This window comes from Rhineura floridana, chromosome 1, assembly GCF_030035675.1.
Source record: "Rhineura floridana isolate rRhiFlo1 chromosome 1, rRhiFlo1.hap2, whole genome shotgun sequence".
NCBI classification, from domain to species: domain Eukaryota; kingdom Metazoa; phylum Chordata; class Lepidosauria; order Squamata; family Rhineuridae; genus Rhineura; species Rhineura floridana.
Genome location: NC_084480.1, coordinates 63,975,882 through 63,999,285, shown reverse-complemented (window position 1 = coordinate 63,999,285; position 23,404 = coordinate 63,975,882). Strand labels below are relative to the sequence as shown.

Below are 23,404 nucleotides of genomic sequence, written 5' to 3'. Positions count from 1 at the left end.
CACTGTGCTCTGATAAATTGGCTGTCTACGTACCATATATTGAGCTTCCAACAAAGCAGCTGAGATCATATGCAGACACTGGTATGCATGGCTAAACTAGCCTAAAACCACTGGAATTGATTTCTCTTTCCCCCCCCCCATCTTGGAGGACAAAGATTTTAACTCTGTGTGCAGATTATAGAAAGGGCTGGTGGTGTGCTGAAAATTTCTTCTGCATTTTAAGCTATTCGCAGACAATTGATGAGAAAAGAAATTGAATTTGAAACGTATCAAAGGGGAGAGAAAATGTCAATGAGATTCCCATGGTTAGGGTGCAGGGTTTTGTTGCATTTATGCTTGAGGCGGCTAACATTTTATCGTCCTGATGTTGCTAGACTACAACTCCCATCATTCCTGACTATTGGCTATACTAGCTGGGGTTGATGGGAGTTCAAAACATTTGGAGGGTCACAGATTAGCCTCTCCTGCTATCGCAGCTGGGGGACCTTTGGTCCTGTGAATGTTGCTGAACTACAACTCCCATCATCCCTGATTATTGGCCATGATGGCTGGGGCTCATTGGAGTTAGAGTCCAACAACATCTGAAGAATCAAAGGTTTCCCAGCCCTATGCTATATAATGAAAGGTTGGAAATGTCTGAGTTCACCATCCTCAACAGCTAGTTTTGAACTCAGGTAACATTAAACCTATTCATTTCTATGTTACTACAGTATTCTCCCATGTTTAGCTGCAATTTATCCCTAGTAATTATCCATACGCTTTAATTACTATTCATACCCTTTAATTACTACATCAGCAACAAGGAAGCAATACAGATGTGTATATTGGGTAGAAAAGTTCACACTTTTATTGATAGGGCTTATACTAAGTAATTAGAACCAATGCAGGAAAATATCACATCATGTAATTGTATCCAATGTACACACACACAGGATGTTTTCCATCTTCATGACCAGCCAGTCATCACGTGCAGCCAGGCTTATAAGCTTAATACCCCCAGCCTCCAAAAATTCACACCTCTCAGGTGGACAGCAGTCATGATGTAATAATTGCAAAAGCACTAACTGTGTAAGGTGCCCAGGGAGAAATGTTTATCCAACAGAACCTTGATCCACAAAGCAATACTCCATCCTCTCATTGGCCATTTTAACCCACACTAGATGCCTTAAATTCAGACTGACTTTTCATGTTAACTAGAACTGTGATCCTGGTCCCCTCCCCCAGTTTCGCTGTGAGGAGGGTAGATCGCCTTTTGTACCCGACTCCTACCTTGATGGGGCATGACCCCTGGTGCAGTGTGCAGATGTTTAGTCTGCTGTGGTTGGTGTGCAGAGCCGCCTGATTGGCTGGCTCTTGCACCCACCTATTCTCCCACTCATTGCGGGTTTTGGTGGCACCCGCCCTCCTACCCATTACCTTTTCAGTGTGGACTTAGCTGGTTGCCACTAGGGGGCCTCCCAGGAATTTTACCTTCTTTTGTCGTTTTGACCAGAAAGGTTTTTTCTCTGTGTCATGCTGGATTGTGAATTGGTGGCAGGGTTAGGTTAAAAGGTTGTTTTGGCAGGGTCAGTGTGGGGTTAGGAAAAATGGGGTAAGTGGAAACATTGGTGAGAACCTTGAGGTGAAGGGGGGTTCCTCAGACCTGTCCATCAAAGCCTCAAGGTCAGATGGTGGGGACAGGAGCCCTCCTTGAAGACAGCCCAGATCACAGGCTCAATGCCTCAAGGCTGGAGCTGAGGGTGACCTAGACAAAATTCCCTAGACACAGTTAATGTGCCGGCAAGGATGGCCCTAAGAGTAGGCAGTAAAACTACCCTTAAGCCTAGAGTCAAGGTTCATCGCCCAAAAATCTGAGGATTGGGGTTTAAGCTTTATAGCACTCAGATTTTAGGAGCCTACACTGATCCTTAATATTTATTTAATTTCCCTCCACAGTTCTTAATTTGATAATTAGGCTAGCTGATCATTCGGCTTAATTGGCACATTTGCTTAGGAGGAGAATTGGTTCAATTGGGTTTAATTTGGCTTAACAAAATGTTGCTGTTTTCATCCCATATTTTGTGTCTGCCTCATCATTTGGGGGGTCTGGGTACAACATCAGCCAAAGTGGCTTAGCTTGACCATTCACACTTCTCAGAACATTACCTGGCCATAACCTTAAATTTGAACACAGCTATTTTATTTATTTAATTTCTTTATAAAAGTATTTATATCCCACCCTCTTGCAAAACATCGGGGTGGTGTACAACAACATAAAAGCATTCAAAACAGTATCAAACAATCATTAAATAAACTGGCTACTCAAAAAACATTTTAAACAGCTGCATAGGCCTGTCAGCACAAGAAAGTCTTCAAGAGACGCCTGAAAGTCAAAAGTGAGGATGCCTGCAGAATCTCTGCCACAAGAGTGTTCCACAGCATGGGATCAGTGACACCAGATCTATTGCCCATCATAGTCTTCCACAGAGAAATGAACACTTTCTGGTCATCACCAATAGAAACAACCACTCCTAATGCCAGTCAGCCCTGTAGCCAGCCTTCCTGGGGCAGACACATCATGAGGTGGGGCATTTTGGGAGGGGGGAGGTGCATAGTGTCAACTAATCCACACAAACACATATACTAGTGGAGATGATGTGAAGGCCAGGCCAGGGGAAGGTGAAGACAGTGGCTTTCCCCCTCACTCCTCCTCCATGCAGAAAGTATATTAACTTACATAATAAGACATGTAAAGGTCAAGTTAATAGAAAATTTAGTATTAAATGACTGGCATATTTTTTTTCTTTCATAAGAAAAAAAGATGTTAAGGATACAGGGAATTAGGGGATACCAAAAGGTATAAAACAAAAATAGTTTATGCTATAACTAAGAAGTTATAAATAGTGTGGAGCCTATTTTATCCAAAAGTCACTTATAATCTTGTATCACCTAGACAAAAAAACATGTTTGGAAACAAAGTTAGAGCACATTACAATTCAACCATAGTCAAGCACTTAAGGAGAATGGTGATGAGAACAATGTGCATAACTTTCTGATAGAAGTCAATGAGATTGAGTCCTTAACTTTATAAAGGACTAACTAAGTGACTGAAAACTAATTGTGGAAAGCAATTGGAATTTGTTTTTTACCGCTTGCTGGGTTGATCTTTCTGCCCAGAAACCCTGAAAAGGCCTCATGCTGAGCTGCACATATTGGGAAAATCAGAAATTAGGCCTTAGTTACAGCCTAGGTAACTCTACTAACTGTAGAGTGCTCAGGAGTGTTTCTATTCCTCAAGGGATGTTTTCATCCTTTGCCATAATCAAGTACTCAAGAAAAAGGAGACAAATGATTGTGAGGATATTAAGTGCTTTAAAAGAGTGAAGGGTAACTTAGGGTAGATGTTTTCTCTGATCACTTTGTTACCTCTTATTTTATCCTTTAGCAGTAAGCACCCAATCTACTCTCCATAATAACTGCAGAATAAACACACTCTTACTTTTTACTGCCGGCAAACAAATATGCTTCTTTATTCTTGGTTGGATAGAGAGTACAACTGAAATTGAAAAGCAGAGCAAAGGAAAGTCCAAGGTCTCGACTCAAACTAGCCCACAATACAAAGTTCTAATATTTAACTTCAAGGGTCAAGTTGCTGTACAGGCTGTTTTTTTAGAATCATTTCACTAATTATAGGGTGACTGATCATGAAAATCCACCCTCAGGCAGGAAAGTCTTGAGTGAGCAGAGTTTTGTGGGCTCTTCCAGATTAGGCTTTTGTTGTACACTTGCCCTCCCTTATCTCTTATCCCATATAAAGTTCTGAGGCCTGCAGGTCAAAATTTGTTCCTATGCATTTGTTATGCCATTCCCTAATTTTCATACTGTTTGTGTGGATTCAAAGTCACATGTGACAACTCACTGGGGCAGCAGATGTGGTGAAATAATAAGGAGCACTGGGATCCTTGCCCCTTATTAACTAAGTCCATGAAAGCTCTGGCCATTAATTCAGTCCCAGGAAGCTTTGTCATGTCATTTTCACCATGGTGATTAATCTCTAAAGCAGGTGTGGGGAATCGGTGGCCTTCCAGATTTTATTGGACTCCATCAGCATCCAGAGCTCCCATGGCCAATTATTAAGGATGATGGGAGATGTAGTCCAGTCCTGAAGGACCACAGATTCCCTGCCCCTGCTCTAAAGCACATTGATATTAGATAGATTGACAGACAGACAGACAGACTCATTGGACTGAAAGAAGCTTCTGTTGAAGATCAGGTTATTTCTTTGGTTCCCGCTTTTGATTCCTGATACATGTTCAAAAACTGGATTGTTGATATGACAGGATTGATAGAATGGTTAAATGAATTGCAGATGCAGATTGTGTACACTTACAATTACACATATTGGTTCTGCTATAACATAGTTAATTTAAGAACAGAACAGAAGCCACTTCTTACAGAATGAGAACAGAAGGCACTTCTCATAGAAAGAGGGCCTCATGGATGAAAATTGCCCTCCAGTTTAATTCATTTAATCCAGTTTAATTCATTTAATTCAAAGAGTCCTGAATCCTTCATACCATGCCCTAACAAGTTACTAACAAAAACAAAGATTACAGAATAGAGGAGGTCCAGTGATGGCTGTTGTGGTGCGACTCACTCACAGAGGCATTCTCCCAACACCAATGCCACTGCTGCTTACCTGGATGGCAAGGCAGGAGAGTGGTAAGGTCAGGGCTATGTGGGCACACCATTGGAAGTGCTAGATTGGCTTCACCAGTGTGTCTGCACAGCCCTGACCTTGCCACTGCCTTGCCCCATCCCAGTGCTATCCAGGAAAGCTATTGTATCTATGGTGTTGGGAGGGCAGGTCTGACCACCACATCAGCCGCTACCAAAGTGGATGCTATGAGAGAGATGGGGTCTAAGCAAGTTATTGGTATAGGGAAAGGTTGGCCTTCGGTTAGCAAGGTGTAAGCTTCTGTGCCCAACTTTTGGAACACCACTGTAATCCTTCAATCAGGCATAACATTGAAATCTTGGCTGCTTTTGGTAAAAGTACTTTGAAGATCTGCGTTTAATTATTTACATTTTAAATATTCATGGGAATGTACAGTCTTTATCTGTAATTATATTTGTGATTAATAATTAAATGGACACGTAACTGTGCTCAGCATCACCCGCCTCAGGACTTAGAAGAAAAAGAAGGGAATGCTGATGAGTTTATTCTTGGGCAGGATAAACAAAAATTAAGAGTGAAGCCCATGGAACTAAAACAAACTCAAAATAAATACAAAAATAAAAAGTGCCTGCCTAGGACTTAGTCATGATAGAAATGATTGCAGCATGCTCTTTTTTTTACAAAAACACATCTGAGAATTTCAGTTCATGCTTTTAAAAAAAACAAACACCACTAAAGCACATAAAGGTAAATGGGTCAGTCAATGAGTATGGATCTTAGAAATAGGAATTAATTTCTGTTCCAACAATAGATCAAAGTATGTTAATAATACAGCATTATGGTTGCGTGTTTAAACCACAAAGAAGATAAAAACATTCTAGGAGATAACCTTTCAAACAATTATGAACCTCTTGAACACTTTCTCTGACACACTTGGTACTAATCCTGGGCACTACTTAAGATTAGATCAAATGTATTTATCAAGTATTGTGCCAAATTACAAATTGCTTACTCTAGTAGGGATGTGCAGTGGATTTGGATGAATTCCAGATCCCGAGCTGAAGTGAAGGTGAAGCAGAAGGCTCCCCAAACTCAAGTGGATGTCACCCCACTATCATGGTCAGACCACTTTCTGGTGAATTTGTGGCTCCAATTCTCCCCTGCAGGGGTGGTAGACAAATTAAGATGCTCTTCTCCCAGAGACTAATGGAATCCACTGGATTCCTGAATGCCCTGGGGGAGTTCCCAGTAGATAGAGCAGGTGACCTCTTGAACAATGAGACGAGTCTGGCTCTAACATAGTTGCCCCTGAGTGCCACTCTGACATTGTGGAGCCCGGTTCGTATCTTGGTAAACTAGTAAAGTAAGGGCAATGAAACAAGCTAGATGACAGCAAGAGTACAAGTAGCAAAAGACATGCTGTGAGGCTGATCAGGCACAAGTGAAACATTATCACTGTGCCTACTGTGTAGCAGTGAGGACGGCAAAGAAGGCCCACTTCTCTGCCTAGATCACATTCTCAAGTAGCTGTCCAGTGGAGTTTTTCAGTATTGTCAGGGGTCTGTTGACATCAACTTCGGGAAATGGAGCTTTAGACCCTTTGGAGGCCTACTGTGAATTGTTTGCAAGGCACTTTGAGGATAAAGTTGCTCATCTCCGTAGCAATCTTGATGCCCCATCCACATCTGCTGTAGTCCCCGGTGAAGTATCCAGTGCAATGTCTGCTGCAACTTCTTGTGATCAGTTTCAGTTGATATGGCCTGATGACATGAACAAGGTGCTTACAACAATGCGGCCAGTGATATGTCCTCTCGACCCTTGCCCTTCTTGCCTTATTAAAACTTGCCGAGGGTGTATGACCAAATGTATCCAGGGTGTGATCAACGCATTGTTGCAGGAGGGTGTGGCCCCAGCCACCCTGAAACAGGTGGTGATTTGACCGTTCCTGAAAAAGCCCACCCTGGATCCATTGACTTGTGACATCTACCGCCTGATCACAAATACCCCATTTTTAGGGAAGGTGATTGAGAAGGGTGTGGCACAGCAATTGTAAATACTCTTGGATGAAACAGATTATCTTGACGTATTCCAATCTGGGTTCAGGCCTGGTTATCGAACTGAACTGGCCTTGGTCACCCTGATGGATGATCTTTATCAGGAGAAGGACGGGGGGAGTGTGATCCTGTTATTCTTACTTGATATCTCAGAGGCTTTTGATACATTGACCATGGTATCCTTCTGGGCTAACCTGGTGAGATGGGTATTAGAGACACTGTTTTACAGTGGTTCCAATCCTATCACCAAGATGTTTTTAAAGCTTTTTAAAAAAGAAATTTTTAAAGAAGTTTTGTTTTAATATATTTTTAAAAAATGTTTTATTTTAATATATTTTAAAGTCTGTTTTTAAGATGTTTTAGAGTATTTTTAGTGTTTTTGTTTGCTGTCCTGGGCTCTTACTTGGAGGGAGGGTGGGATATAAATTTAATTAACAACAACAACAATGGTAATGATGTGGTGAATTGCTCCTTGGCAATTCAGATCCTTTTTTTTTTTTTGCTGTAGACAGCCTATCAATCAAAAGCAAAGCCAATGACTTTAAGGTTACTATATAAGGTAGGGGTGGGGAACTCCAAGGCTGGGGCCAAATGTGGCTCTCCAGACCTCTCTGTCTGGCTCTTGGGACTCTCCCCGGACCACACCCCTCATCAGCCTTTCTCTTGACCCTCCTCAAATGCTTTTACCTGACTGGAGTGTGTTCTTGACCTGTGATAATGGCTCTTGCTTGCCTGACTAGAGGATGAACTAAATGTGCTTGTGGGTCATGGTGGTGCAGAAATGCCTGTCTTTTGCATGGATACAATATATCCTACTGTACATCCATTGCTCCACCCATAAACTGGCATGTGGGTCCTGCAAGGCTGCCCATGAAGGAATGTGGCCCTATGGCTGAAAAAGGCTCCCCACCCCAAATATAAGGAGAATGCCAGGGTGGGGTGAGGTAAAAGGAGGTGTTCCATTGAGACTGGCAGGTCAGAGGGACTCTCCAATCCCAATTGCAAATACATGCAATATAATGTGTGAATTACTTGCATCCAAATGAACTTTTACAACAGCTTAATAACATTCAACCTTTCTTTGTGGATCTTTGTCTTGCAAAAGGTCACAGTGCTAGAATCACCACCTTTTTCTTTCTGTGTCTTTGAAAGTTGAATGATGGGTAGAAATTCAACTGGATATGCTCTTCCCATCATGGCACTTCTATTCTAGGAAATGAATTCAAATTACAAGAAAGGGGGTTTGGACTGGGGAAAGGAAATTAAGAAGGACTCCCTGTTGGTACAAGCTGTTTGACAGTAAGGACCTCATGTGGAAGACCACTATATCATTCTCATGTCTACCAAATGCACAGTGACTTCATTGGGGGGGAGGGGGGGACAGCTAGGTGATCCCTTCACATGTGTCTTTGATGTGTCATGGGGGTTATGTAAGCCCCACTACTAATACTGATTGATCTGCTGTCAGGTATTTTTCCCTTGAAACAGTCCTATCATGAGTTTTCAAATTGCTTTGCTACCACAAGACACAGTTTTTAAAGCTGAAAGAATTGATAGATGAAGTTGACTTATATGTACAAGCAAACACCATATCTACTTATTAAACAATTTATTTTGTCTGTCTGTACTACATCACCAACTTTACATTTACTTCATTTAAAACTGAATTGGAAGAAATAAATCAGTTTAAATATTGAAATGTTATTTTCCTTGGAAGAAACTACCTTAATTATAATTTTAAAGTCTTCCTGTCATCTATTTTTAGGTTTCAAGTTGGATTCATGACGAAGGATGGGGATAGATAAAGCATATTTTTAAAATCCCCATTCTTCTGGAGAAAAACCTATTAAAATTATATCTTCAGTCTAGTCAGAAAAAAATGAAAGGGAAAATCTTAAAGTGGTGAGCTCAAGAAAGCATTCTGAGCTGACAGAAGAAATCATCAAGGGAAAATGCAATCTCCTCTTATGTAATCTTATACATTCTTTCCTGAGAGGGACTTACTTATGAGTAGACTTGCCTATGAGTGCCCTCTTAGCCTGTGTAAGGTTATAATTTCATTTGCAACCCTAATCCCATTTACCTGGGAGTAAGTCTCACTGAATTCTTACCTCTGAGTAGACTTAATTAAGATTGCACTTTTTCCCCCTTATCAGTATGACAGCACTCTCTCTGATCCAGCATCAATACACTCATAACTGGTTTCTCAAAGCAAACGTTTTCTGGAAACAAGATATTTGTCTAATTGCCAATATAATATTTGGAACTATTATTGGGGTTATTTAAGGGCTTAATAAAGAGAAATTTAGCACTAGTCACAAATGCCTTAACATTTGCAGATTCCAAAATAACTTTAAATTGTTTTCTAAGCATGAATTAATCTGGAAAATATTTGAGCTGATAAAGCCAACACAAATTAATAAGAATATGTAATGAGCCTCTACTTAATGATAATTTGACAAGAGATGGTCCACATTGATGTTGATGTTGATCGAACATATTTCTTGGGCTGTATCCATTCCTAATGTGATCCCTTTGTCTCAGAGACCAGATCATAAGGGCTTTTGAAACAAATACCTTTAATTTGGTGCTTAAATGAAAAGAAACAATTGTCTTCACGATACACACCCTTGATTTTGTGTACTTAACATTAGCCAAATATTCATTTCAGTTAGTCTACATAGAAGCAGGCATTTTCATTCAATATATCTATTCCCAAGTGTTAACATTTCACTTCAGTTTCTGTGTGGCTACAAATTAACGCTAAGCAAATATTTCATTGCAGTGTTTTGTCTGATCACATCAGCATGCTGGCTGCAGAGGAAGTGATTTACAAACATGAGGATATAGGGAAATTTAGTTTGTAATTAAATAGCCTGTAGCATTCAAAATGCAGTTCTAACCATAATGAGCTTTTATTTTATTTTATTTTGGCTAAATGTAAGAGGGTTTTTTTCCTGATACAAGAATCCAATATAAAAACAGATTACATCTTGATGTATAACAATCTTTTCAGCTGTATTTTATTGTTTCCATACATTTCACTGGCAAAGCAGATTTAAAATGACATTTCTAACCTATCTAATAAAGAATAGAATAGTAACTTAGGGTACACCTGTACATTTCCAAGTCAAGTTCATCCCTGATGCAATTGCAGGTTGTTGTTGTTGTTTCCAGATTTCCAATAGTATATGCTATGTCTATCCATCTCAATACACAATTTCCCCTCCTTGAACTGAAAATCAAGATAAGGGCTATGAACTGTTTTCACACTCAGAGGGGAGATAGAAATAAATAAGATTAAAAGAAAATGGGTATCAATAGCAACAATCATATATTCCCTGTCCATGGTGCTCCAGAAGCCATAATAAAATAATATTTTTTAAAACTAAATAGCCAAATTGTTATTTGTATATTTTATCTGTGAGAAGTGCACACACAACAATGGCCCTCAGCCATTTACAACAGTTTTCAAAGTGTTTGTCAGAATTTAGAGATATAGCAAGCCTTATACTGACTAATGGTCCAGCTTGCCCTGGACTGTTTACACCAGGGTCCTCTCCAGATGTTGTGGGACTACAGTTCCATTAACCCCAGCCAACATGGTTTATGGTCATGGATGATGCAGCTGTGGTCCAACAATGTCTGGAGGTCACCTCGTTGGCTCCCTCTGGTCTACACTGGCTAGCAGCAGCTTTCCAGAAACTCAATGAGGCTGTCCTAGTCCTGTGACTTGAGATCCTCTTAACCTGGAGATGCCAAGAACTAGATCTGCCCCCCCTTCATGCAAAGCATACAGTCTGCTGCTGTGTTATGTCCCCTCACAATTTCCAAGTGTTATGTTGATAACCACAAAAGAGTAATTTATGTTTATGGAATGTGTGGATAGTGTCATGACATAGTTTTGGGATTAATCCTAACTTGGGTGAGGGTGGAGCTCAGCTTGGATCCTCTGCTGCATCCGCAGCCCTACTGGTCATCAGGGAAAGTGAAGGGGCAGTTTATTTTTATTTTTATTATTCTATTTTATTTTACTTTTGGTGCTCCAGTTCTCTGGCTAATGCAGTAGATGAGCCCAGATCATGCCCCTTGTCAGGAAAGGGACAAACTGGATTCAGTGGATCCATCACCAGCCCTGCTGTGCCCCACCCCAAAACACCTATGGTGGGAATACCACCTCACAGCAATTTTGGCAGACAGAGCCAGCAGCATGAATTGAGGATTAGGGTTGCTGCACCTATCATTAGGTAGCACTCGACTTACTTGTATCTGGATGGAGTCAGGAGATTCTAGTTCTGTTCTTGTTGGAAGGAGACAATAAAGTTCTGATCTTGCTTCCTGACTAGTCTATCCTCTCAGTTTTCCATGACAGGTAATAAACACACTACTGAAGGTAATTAAAGATAAATGAATATGACATTTTGCCAGTGTTAAGCATAATTCAGTACATATGAGGGGAAAGTCATATTTACTCTGGCACGTTTTTTATGGAGTAGCATAGATTTCTCCCACCTGTGCTGTGCAATGAACAAATGGCAGTTCCATTCCTGAGTAGCTATCAAAGATTTTAGAATAGGAATTCCTTGCGTTCATTTCATGTATTTTAAAGCAGTTAGTAAAATTCATCAGTATCTCATTTTTAGTTAAACAAAACAAGAATAACAATAATGCAGAGTACAAAAGCCCTGCTTTCATTGCAGTTTTCCCTACTAAATAATTGTTTGAAGTTCTCCCTCCCAAATTACTGTTTAACTTCTCCCTTAACTGGGACTGGAAAGCAGGGATTGGAAGTCACCCTGTCCTGGCCTCTTAACAGCAGCATGTCTACATTGGCCCTAAAAGACACTTCTGAATGGATGTGCAGTTGGTTCAGGACAAACCAAAGGACACATTTCTTTATACATTGCATAATAGGCAAACACTACAATGATGCATTTCCAAGAGGATCCCTAGGACAAATGTGACATACTTAGCTCTTAGTTACAATGAACTGTGATGAAATCAATAGGGCATCTTAGCTGCAGCTAACTTTAGTCTCATTGCTTTTGCTTTCATCATGGTGTAGTAGCTCTCTCTGAATTGGGGACACACTGCTTTTTAAAAAATAAATAAATTACTGTTAAATAGCCTGAATTCTTCCAGTTTGATTTGCCTGTTGAAGAATCTGTTATCATAACATGCTGATGTCTGGAATTCATTGTCACACAATCTGATGATAGTCACTTATTAAGATGGCTTTTAAAGGGTTAGAACATGATAGATCAATGACATTTAACTATGGATAGCTAAATGAAACCCGTGCATATTGCTTTGAACACCAGTTGCTGGAGACAAATGAGCAAAGGTGGCTATTTCCATCTGTCCTGGCAGGCCACTGCTAGAGTCATGAAGAGTACCGGACAGCTATTAGCTGTAGCAATTACCATACAGTACATACAGGTGATTATTAGCATATCATTTCAAGGTTTGTACTTGGGATCTATCTAAGAAGACAATAGGACTGATAGTTCAGTGAAGAGACAGATGCAGTGATGTGGAATTAAAATAGGTCACACCTTTTATTAAATATGCCATGAACATGGAAACAATTATATAGTTTGCAAATGGTGCAATGACAACATTTTGCTGGTAAGGGAGGAGAACTTCACTTGCTGCTATGCCCCTGGGGCCTGGCTTGGCTGTCCTGCTGATTAACCCAGGCCCAGCTCACCTCTGAACTGTCCCTGTTCAGCCACTTCTGCCTCTTTGCATAAGGAACAGGTGTCAGATAGAGAGCTGTTGCCTAGCCCCGACACCCAGCTGTACTCATTCCCTAGATCTTCAAGCTAAGACTATTCATTTAAAGGTTCTAAATTCTCCTACCTGCTCTCATATGACAACATCCTTCTCTTCTCCCTCTAAGCGGCTCTTCCTCCACCATTGGTCCACCGGCCAAGTAGTGACAATGAGAAAGTAGCCAGATAAATGAAATCCAAAAGGAGACTACCACCCTCCGCCCTAGTCCCGCATCCTGGGGAAGGCAAAAAAAAAGCACATCTTACTTTGGCCAATTGACAACGCATGCAAAAAGCCTTCCTAGCTCCAAAGGTGACCCGAAAAGTCAGGGCATGGGACACAAATATGGGGGAAGGGGGGAGGCTTGGCTTGAGAACTCCAATTCTTGGGGCAGAGCTATTTTTATGTAACCCGGTTTCCCATCCTTTTTGCTCAGTCCTTTTCAGTTCCAGGACCCACCTTGAACTCAAACATGCATTTGGGAGTCCATTCTCTCTCTCTCTCTCTCTCTTTTTTACCATATATTTGCATGATGTTGGTACTGCTGTTGTTTGCGACCCACCTTAGATCAGGCCATAAGCCAGTACCGGGTCCCGACACACCAGTTAAAGACTAATGTACATTGGCACATCCTGCATCCACTCCTCAGGCACCATTCATAATGCCCACCCCCAGCAAGCTATGCCACTCAGGTGAAAGGCCCTTGTAGCACTTTTTATCACTTGCTTCTAACTGAAACTGCAATTCTCAACATATTAAGGCGGTAAGTCCCTTTGAACTAACTGGAATTTATGCCATAGGCCCCCTCTGCACTAAACATTTAAAGCTGTGTCATTCCACTTTATATGTTTTTACTGCTTTTGTTTGCAGCCCTGGGCTCCTGTCCCATGGCCTCGGCAGGCAGCCTTAGCTGGCCTCCTCTCCTTCAGCCTCAGCTCCAGACCACAAAATGAAGATAATTATACCAAACAGACCAAAACGGCAGCACAAAGCTGTTGGGGGGGCAGGGGAACCACTCACACACACAAATCATTTTGTAAATATGTGGGGCAGGGAGGGAGAAGGGGAAGCTGAGAAAAGAACATCTACCCCTTCCCGTGCAGGCATGATTTGAACCCAGGTCCTCTTCAAAACCTAGATGCTGAGCTCTTAGATTACACTGAGGCTCTTCAAAGTTGTCATTGATTGATCCTGAAGCAAGCTTCTCGCCAGCCCCAGCAGGCATATTACAATGAAAAGAGCTTTCCAAACCTATGAGATCCTCCTTAGGTGTTTATTGGTGTGTATGGAGGCAAGGAGAATCCTCAGTTACATTCCTTTTTTGACAGCAGTACAGGTGAGACAGGCACAGGAGCTCTGAGGGAAAAAAATGCTGGCAACTCAAGTACACAGGAGGGAGCCAGCCCAGCTTCTCCAGTTTCTATATTCACTTCCCCTCAGCCTCCTCCTCCTCCTGGGCTCCTTCCCTCCATTTGTCCACCCCCACCACCTCCTTCCCCTCAGCCACCATGTCCTTTTGCAACATCAGGACACCTCAGCAGTGATGTATTCATTTATTATTAAAATATTTCTAGCCTCATGTATACTTATGCCTTCATGTATACTGATACCAGGGAGAGGCACACCTTAACACTCTGGGATTTGATCTCCCATTACCTGTTTTTGAATAAAACAAGGGACTCCACAGGAGATGAATACAAAAAACATTTTATTTAGAAATAAAAGCTGGCTTCTTGAAGCCTTGCAGTCCTCTTTGTTGCTTTCATAGGTGGTCTCTTCCAAAACCTCGCCAGCTTCAGAAACATCCCTGGAAGGAAAAAAACACAGACAATGAGGGGGATGGCAACTATCCAACAGCCTCACCCAGGCACCTCCACCAGCATCCGCCTGGCAACTTCATCCTCTGGCTTCCACCTGCCAACATTCACTGGTGTCATTTAGTCATGGTATATCCACCGGTTTGTCACATTCACACACTTACACCCACCCACCCCCCTTTACCGCATCCGAAACTCCACTCACACACACACACACGGCCAGCCGACATCCAAGAAGAATGCCAGCGGCAACATCCGGCCCTCTCTCGCCCCCCCCATCCATTCACATTTGTTGCCCGGCTTCAACCCACAAATATCCACCTTCAACCAGCTTCCTCCACAAACATCCACCTGCTTCAGCCTTGCGGCATCCGCCAGCTTCCAAGTGCGAAATCCACAGGCTTCCACACACACTGCCAGCTTCTGCTAGGTCCATCACTAGACATCAGCCAGCTTCAGATGTGAGTATCAGCCACCTTCAAGCTGTGAATCGGCTCAGCAAGTAAACTTGCCTCATTATCGCTCCATGATGGCATCCCACAGCCAGATGATCACCTCCTTGCATTCGCCAATTCGCCTCCTCCAAGTGAAAGAAGACCAGGCAATGCTTTTGCCTCAGTCCACTGGCTTTCCACTTGGCCCACCTTTATATCTACCCAGCGGCCATGTGCTTTTGTGATGTCACAGGCAGTCCACAGCCCATGGCAACAGCTGGGGAGGCCTCATCATCATCATCTCTTCACACACCTCACAATTGTGGGTGTAACTCAGCTATGATTTATTTGATTGCTCTTTTAATATTAAAAAGTTTTATAGCCCACCCTTCATTTGTACTCATACTGTGCTGGGGAAGATTGTTCAGCCCAATGATGGCCTTCCCTTGCAGGCAACATTCCAGGGACTACATGCCAGAGGGGGGCAGGGCCAGAGGCAAAAAATAGGCATGGCCAAATGCAAGTGTGGGTGGAGCAACGGCCGTGACTTATCTTTGTACATTCAGCTCCATTCCAGTTATGCAAAAATCAAAGGTTTCTGCACTTTCCCATCTCTCCAGTCCACTTAAGCAACAGGCTTCATCACAGTTCAAGGACACAAAAGCACTTGAGGAGGGTTTAGAGCTGGGCCTGTGATGGGCATGGCCTGGGAAGATTCCTGAGGGCCGGGCAGAACGTGTTGGAGGGCTGCTGAGATTCCCCACATCTGTCATAACATACAGTTTGAGATAAAGGTTATATTTATATATTTTATATAAATATCTAAATATCCATGACTTTATTTTAACGAAATCAGTCTTTGTGGTGCCAGCAGATTAATATTCTTTTAAGGAATTAAGCATTGCTGAAAAGGATTAAGGAAGCAAAGTCTGTAGTTTGATTTCACTAGACCAGGTTCAAGGTTCCTCTGTTGATATACAAAGCCCTGAACAGCTTGGATCCAGCATCATTTATAGACTGCCTGAGCCCTTCTATCCCATCTCCATCGCTGAGTTCCTCCGGAAGAGCGCTGTTAGTTGTCCTCCATGTTACAGAGGCCCAACTGGCCTCCATTAGAAGCTGGACGTTTAGTGGTGCCGGTCCCATTCTGTAGACCCACAGGGCCTTGGTTTTCCAAGGATTCAGCTTATTAGCCCTCATCCAGCCCACTACTCTGGGCGGGGGCACATCTTTCTTCATGGTGAAGGAAGGCGATCTCCCTAGAGAGTGCCCTGGAGTGCAAAGGAAGAAACTTTGGTCAAGAAATTCTGGCTCATGTTTTAAGCAGGTCTTGGTGTCTTTCTTAAGGGCAGAAGTGTCAGTCTGCCTGGCTTCTGGAATATGGGGAGTAGAATCCATACATCTAAAGCACTTTTAAAGCACGGGGCTTCCCCCAAATAATTGTGGGAACTGTAGTTTACCCCTCACAGAGCTAGAATTCCCAGCATCCTTAACAAACTACAGTTTCTAGGATTCTTTGGGAAAGTCATGTGCTTGAAAGGTATGTACGCTGTCCTCAGTCGAACTAAGACAGTGCACCAGCGTGAAGAAGATGCAGGATTTTGGTTCAGCTTACAAGCAGCAGTCCCGAATGACTTTTTCTAGACCTCAGGTGTACCTGATAAGCTTTGAGAATGCATTGATCCCTTAAAACAACCGGAATATTATTATTATTTAATAATAACAAACTCATTCTTATGTAGCAGTAAACAAAAGCAGTAAAAACACTTGTCACAACTTTCTCCAAAGAATCCTGGGAACTGTTGTTGGTTAAGGGTGCTGAGAGTTGTTAGGAGACTCCTGTTCCCCTCAAAGAGCTACAATTCCCAGAGTTCCCTGAGAAGAGGAATTTATTGTTAAACCACTCTAGAAATTGTAGCTCTGTGAGGGGAATACGGGATCTTCTAACAACTCTGACCATCCTTAACAAACTACAGTTTGGGCCCATAGTACTGTTACTATCATTAAAACTGCAGTCCTATGCTCGCTTGCCTGGGAGTAAACCCCATTCAACTCAATGGATCTTGCTTCTGAGTAGACCTGCATAGAATTTTGCTGTATTTGAAGCAATAGCACTATTTCAGTCCTTATTAAATATTATAAAATACACACACACAAAAAACCCCTTTCCCTTCTCTGAAGCCTCTTAAACAGTCTGTTCTAAATTCTCTAACCATTTATTTTCCAGGATGTGCAGAGCAATTCTCACATCTGTCAGCTTCAGAGTTGGATGTAACCCATTACTTCTTCAGGAATATTTGCACTTCAGTGTTGTCAAGTATCCTTTACTTTCCCTATGGATTGCAGGAGGAGGAGGAGGCACCAGAGTTTGCATAAGCAAAGGCAAAACAGCTGTGAATCGCTGCATCCAAATTGACAAATTTGTTCAAGGTGAAAAACAGATGTTCCTCAAATTTATTTCCTCTTTCCTCGTGACAATGAGGTAAGCCTCAATGCTGGATTCAGATTTTCAACCCAGATGGGCAATCACCATGGGAAAGGTGAAAAAGGGCCTGTTTCACATAGAAGAAAAAAGGGGGGAGAGAAGAATTCCATGCCACATATCTTCTTACATATGAGTCTGAATGTGGGGCTCAGAAAAGATTTGACAAAGACCTTCAGTAATCTGAAAACATATGCTGGGATATGTTTGGGAAAGAAGTGACCAAAAAGAAGTTAAAACATAGGAAACGAGGTCCACAGATGGATTGATCTCATGCTTAGTGCTAAAAGCCATACATGTAATAAAAAGAATGAACAGGCCTGCTTTTGCTGTACTCTTACTAGCTACACAAATGCCAAGTCACACTCTGATTTGTCTTCTGTGTTTTCAAATTCCATCCCACTCTCCCAATACAATTGTTTCCTTATCTTCCTGCCTTTTAGCCAAATGAGGCAATTTGATATGAGTCCAATACGTCCAATCAAAGCTAGATTTTTTTTTACTTCCAGTGGAATTTTAGATCAAGCCATTTCTTTTTATGCATCTGTAGGCTTACACTGTAAAATATGGCAATCCCACCATTAATACCAAACAAACCTCACAATCAATATATTGAGGCTCATGGAACCTAAACTGCCACTTCCACCTTTGCAAAACCAATGGCAAGAGAGATCTGGTAGCTCATCTAACATGCCTTGTGACTGAAAACATTAAAAGAATTTGATAATTAGTTCGACAAACCAAACCAGCACCGCCAGTTGACATGGATCTACTTTTTTCAATGATTCATCACTCAGTGACTTACCATCCAACAATCCACAGCTAAATTTATTTATAAATATAATTGTATACCACTATTTCATTTAAAAACAGTGAAAACAGAGGTCAACTATTTGCAAAAAGACAGAGGTCAACTATTCCAAACACTTGATCTACCTCCATCACTGAAAATTAATGTGCCCCTGCACATGTTGAATAGTGACATGACATTTCACTTGTGATAGCTATTTTGCACCCATCAGTTAATGAACAGTGACATACCCATAACACGTGTACAAATATTCCATTTAGCTGCTCCCCATGACTTGAACATGACAAAGTAAAGCCAAGAAAACCAAAGCAAGCTTTGAAATCTGCATTCACTTAGACCACTTTGCTGAGAGCAAAAATATTAGAATGTCTATTTTGCTGTGCTCTAAGGCTGAACTTTAAACCTTTATATTTAAACCTTTATATTCTAAATAGCTTTAAATGAATATCTTACAGGGAGACTGTTTTCCAAAGCTGGCCTTAACTGCCAGTTTGACTGATCAGTGCAAATAAAAAGTTAGATCAAATTTAAAAGCAACATGGTAGAAAAGAAACTTTTAAAACAAGTTTTCCCCATTAAATTGTTAAGCAGATGATATATATTCAACACTAAATCCACACAACTTGCAAAACTAAAGAAAAAATATTTTTCATTGAACAAGTCTGTGAAAAAGCAAGTACAAAACATATTTCCCCCCCCATATAAATCAGAACTGTGAGTTGGCAAGCACTGTGGATCACAACAACTTCAGCTACGACCTTTGAGTTGGAGTAAAGATATGCCTTATCACTTGAGTAGCAAATCCCATTAAATTATAGGCTACAGCAATTTCCTAGGAAGAGATGGCCATAAAAGGAGGAGGTAGAGAACCAAAAAGTAATACTGCAAACCTTTCACAGCTGTCCAAGTACAGTAAAAACCGTAGAGAGGATTGAAGATTAAAGTCTTTGAGGGGAAATATAAATACATGAACAATACAGGTTCTTAGGACATTGTCATCAATTTAAAACCTTCAGAGAGAGAAAAACACAGTATAAGTTCCACTCTAACATGCTTAATAGAAGAGATTCTTCTTCTTGGCTATCACTCATGACCAAGTAAGATTGTCTTCCAAAATATAGTCTTTAAGAATGGATCCGTCTGAATCTGTATCCACTGCCAATGTACCAGACCATGACTAGGTGCTTCTGGATTTCACAGTCCTGCCCCCGTCGCCTTTTGCCAATCGCCATGGGACTTTTATTATGGAAGACGCCTGTGCGTGAATTTGTTTTATGTGGGGAGATCAGTGCACCACGATCAACACACAATCTTGACAGAAAAAGGCTTTGATCCAATGGCATGGGTACCATGATGATTGGAAGTCCTTTATCTGCTGCAGCCTTCATCCACCTTCACAGCCGTTGTAACATATTTATTTATTTATTTATTTATTTATTTTATTTTATTACGCTTTTAAACCGCCCTATAGCAACGAGCTCTCAGGGCAGTGTACAGCAAAATAAAACCACATTTAAAAAACGAACAAGTGTGGATTAAAACATACAATATAAAACATATTTAAAAACAAAATTAAAATACGAATAAAATAAAAATACAATTACAGTTAAGTTTAAAATAAAATTAAATTTAAGTTTAAAAGTTTAAAATGCCTGGGCGAAGAGGTAGGTTTTTACCTGGCACCGAAAAGATAACAAAGAAGGCGCCAGGCGTATCTCATCTGGGAGGGCATTCCATAATTCGGGGGCCACCACTGAAAAGGCCCTAGATCTAATTGTTGTTCTCCGGGCCTCCCTATGAGTTGGGACCTGGAGAAGGGCCTTAGATGTCGAGCGCAGTGAACGGGTAGGTACATAGCGAGATAGGCATTCCATCAGATATTGCGGTCCGATGCCGTTAAGGGCTTTATAGGTAAGAACCAACACTTTGAATCTGGCCCGGAAACATATAGGTAGCCAGTGCAGTTGGGCCAGAATAAGTGTTATATGGTCAAATTTCTTCGTCCCAGTAAGAACTCTGGCCGCAGCATTCTGCACTAGCTGAAGTTTCCGAATCGTCTTCAAAGGTAACCCTACGTAGAGTGCATTACAGTAATCCAATCTAGAGGTTACCAGAGCGTGAATAACTGAGGCGAGGTTCTCCCTGTCCAGATAGGGTCGTAGTTGGGCTACCAGCCGAAGCTGGTAGAACGCATTCCGTGCCACCGAGGCTACCTGAGCCTCAAGTGACAGGAGCGGATCTAATAAGACCCCCAAACTACAGACCTGCTCCTTTAGGGGGAGTGTAACCCCATCCAGAGCAGGTCTGACATCAACCACCTGGGCAGAGTACCCCCCCACCAACAGCATCTCAGTCTTGTCAGGATTGAGTTTCAGTTTATTAGCTCTCATCCAGTCCATTATCGCGGCCAGGCAGCGGTTCAGTACATTGACAGCCTCACCTGAGGAAGATGAAAAGGAAAAGTAGAGTTGCGTATCATCAGCATATTGCTGAAAACGCACTCCAAAACTCCTGATGACCCCACCCAGCGGCTTCATATAGATATTAAAGAGCATGGGGAACAGAACTGAACCCTGCGGGACCCCATATTGGAGTACCCAGGGACTCGAGTAATGTTCCCCAAGCACCACCTTCTGGAGGCGATTCCCAAGATAGGAGTGCAGCCACTGCCAAGCAGTGCCTCCAATTCCCAAGTCCACAAGTCGCCCCAGAAGGATACCATGGTCGATGGTATGAAAAGCCGCTGAGAGATCAAGGAGAACCAACAGAGTTACACTCCCTCTGTCTTTCTTCCGACAGAGGTCATCATACAGGGCGACCAAGGCCGTTTCTGTACCAAACCCCGGCCGAAAGCCCGATTGAAATGGGTCCAGATAATCAGTTTCATCCAAGAGAGCCTGGAGTTGGTGAGCGACCACGCGCTCTAGAACCTTGCCCAGAAATGGAACATTTGCTACCGGTCTATAGTTGTTAAAATTATCAGGGTCCAAGGAGGGCTTTTTTAGGAGCGGTCTCACCACTGCCTGTTTCAGGCAGAGTGGGACCACTCCCTCTCGTAACGAGGCATTAATCACCTCCTTGGCCCAACCGGCTGTTCCATTCCTGCTAGCTTTTATTAGCCATGAGGGGCAAGGGTCCAGAGCAGAAGTGGTCGCCCGCACCTGTCCGAGCACCTTGTCCACATCCTCGAGCTGTACCAACTGAAACTCATCCAATAAAACCGGACAAGACTGTGTTCTGGACACCTCATTAGATTCAACTGCTACAATATTGGAGTCAAGGTCCCGGCGGATGTTAGTGATCTTATCTTGGAAGTGCCTCGCAAACTCATTACAGCGGGCTATCGATGGTTGTATTGCATCCGGAGGACCAGAGTGTAGAAGTCCCCGGACAACTTTATAAAGTTCCGCTGGGCGGTTACAAGATGACTGAATAGAGGCAGCAAAGTACTGCTTCTTTGCTGCCCTCACCGCCTTCACATAACGTTTGGTAGAGGCCTTCACAAGAGCATAATTACAGCCGTCGGGAGTTCGCCTCCATTTGCACTCAAGCCGTCTCCTTTCTTGCTTCATCACTCTTAGCTCCAAGGTAAACCAAGGAGCCAATTGAGCTCTGCAACGGAGAGGGCGCACGAGGGCGATTGTGTCAACTGCCCAGGTCATTTCCGTATTCCACAGAGTGACCAGGGTTTCGACAGAATCGTCAGTTTTATCAGCCGGAAAATTCCCTAGAGCCCTTTGAAATCCCTCAGGATTCATTAGTCTCCGGGGACGGACCATCTTAATCGGTCCTCCACCCTTGCAGAGGGGAGAAGACAATGTGAGTCTAAATCTCAATAGGCGGTGATCTGTCCATGACAAAGGAATAGATGTAAAATTCATCACTCCCAGATCACCATCCCCTAACCCAGTGGCAAAAATCAAGTCTAGAGTATGTCCTGACACATGCGTAGGGCCAGTAACAAATTGAGACAGCCCCATGGCTGTCATGGAGGTCATGAAGTCCTGAGCCGCTCCAGACAAAGCGGCCTCGGCATGGATGTTGAGATCCCCCAATACCAGAAGCTTGGGGGATCGCAACACCAAATCCGAGACCACCTCCGTCAGCTCAGTTAGGGAAGCTGTTGGGCAGCAGGGTGGACAGTACACCAACAGTATTCCCAGTCTGTCTTGCTGACCCAACGCAATGTGCAGACACTCCAGGCTATTAGCCACCTGGATAGGGTGCCTAACGAGAGGAATGGAACTTTTATAGACCACAGCGATTCCCCCTCCCCGACCCTCAGATCTACCCAGATGCTGGACCGAATATCCAGGTGGGCACAACTGGAAGAGATTAATACCTCCCAGATCGCTCACCCAGGTTTCGGTAATACATGCCAGATCGGCCGCCTCATCCATAATTAAATCATGGATGAGGGAGGTTTTATTATTTACCGATCTGGCATTAAGAAGCAGCAACTGGAGATCCGAGGGTTGGCTGATAAGACTACCAGCAATCCTGTGGGTGTGAGGAGGACTGGAACACGGCACAGCCACCAGTTGTCTGGGTCGAGTTCCCCTTAACTGGCATGTCTTCCTCACAGCGCCATACCTCCCATTACCCGTCACTGCACTGATTGGGGCCCCCTCTGGTCCTCCCTCCCAGCACACTATCCTCTCACCCAGGCACATAATAAAAATAAAATAAATAACAAAGCTCATATTTTATACACAATCACACACTCATTCATACAGCCACTCAAACATCCAAATAGCACAGCAGCAACAGCAATGTCCCAGCAGCCAGCACTTTTTTTTATCTGTCAGTGTTATCCTCCGCCTGTTCTGCCGTTGAGGATTGTTCTTTGTCTGGTTCCTCTCCCTTGACCTTACCACCATGGGTGACCCTGCTGGGAGTACATGACTCCCGACGGCATCGCTCACAGGGTTCATTGGAACACACAAGCCCACTCACCACTACAAGGTGACGATCCAGCGAGGGGGATAGAAGAGATATCCGATATGGAATATTGCAGGGATTTTGCATCAGTGATGATGGGCTCTATGGAATGGTTACTTGCATCTGGACTAGCAGCAATCACCATGAGAAGCCTCCTCATGTCGTGTGGGTTCTGGATTCCAGGTGAGCTTTTTTTCTGCCTGTTAGTTTGTCACATAACAGCTGCTAGAAAAGTTCACATTAATCTCTAGTGCTTTTCAACTGTTGTGCTGACCCTTGCAGGGAAATGACTATTAGAATATGTGGCCAGTGTATGATAGCAGACATTTATGTTGAGCTTAATCTTATATAGCTATATTTACAACATAAAATGTATGTGGTCCTGGTTATTTTTTTTGGGAGCTGAAAATATGCTGGCTCAGTGGAACAATAC

At 42.6% G+C, this 23,404-nt stretch overlaps 1 protein-coding gene across 1 annotated transcript in view; it reads right to left on the bottom strand.

Annotated features, from left to right (window-relative positions):
* Nucleotides 1-14,231: 14,231 nt before the first annotated feature.
* Nucleotides 14,232-23,404, bottom strand: part of LOC133383046 (uncharacterized) — a 264,149-nt gene continuing 254,976 nt past the window's right edge. The window contains exon 14 of the mRNA XM_061622992.1: nt 14,232-14,293. Within this exon, the coding sequence (XP_061478976.1) occupies nt 14,282-14,293 (12 nt within the window). The 3' untranslated portion in view covers nt 14,232-14,281. The remainder of the gene's footprint in view (nt 14,294-23,404) is intronic.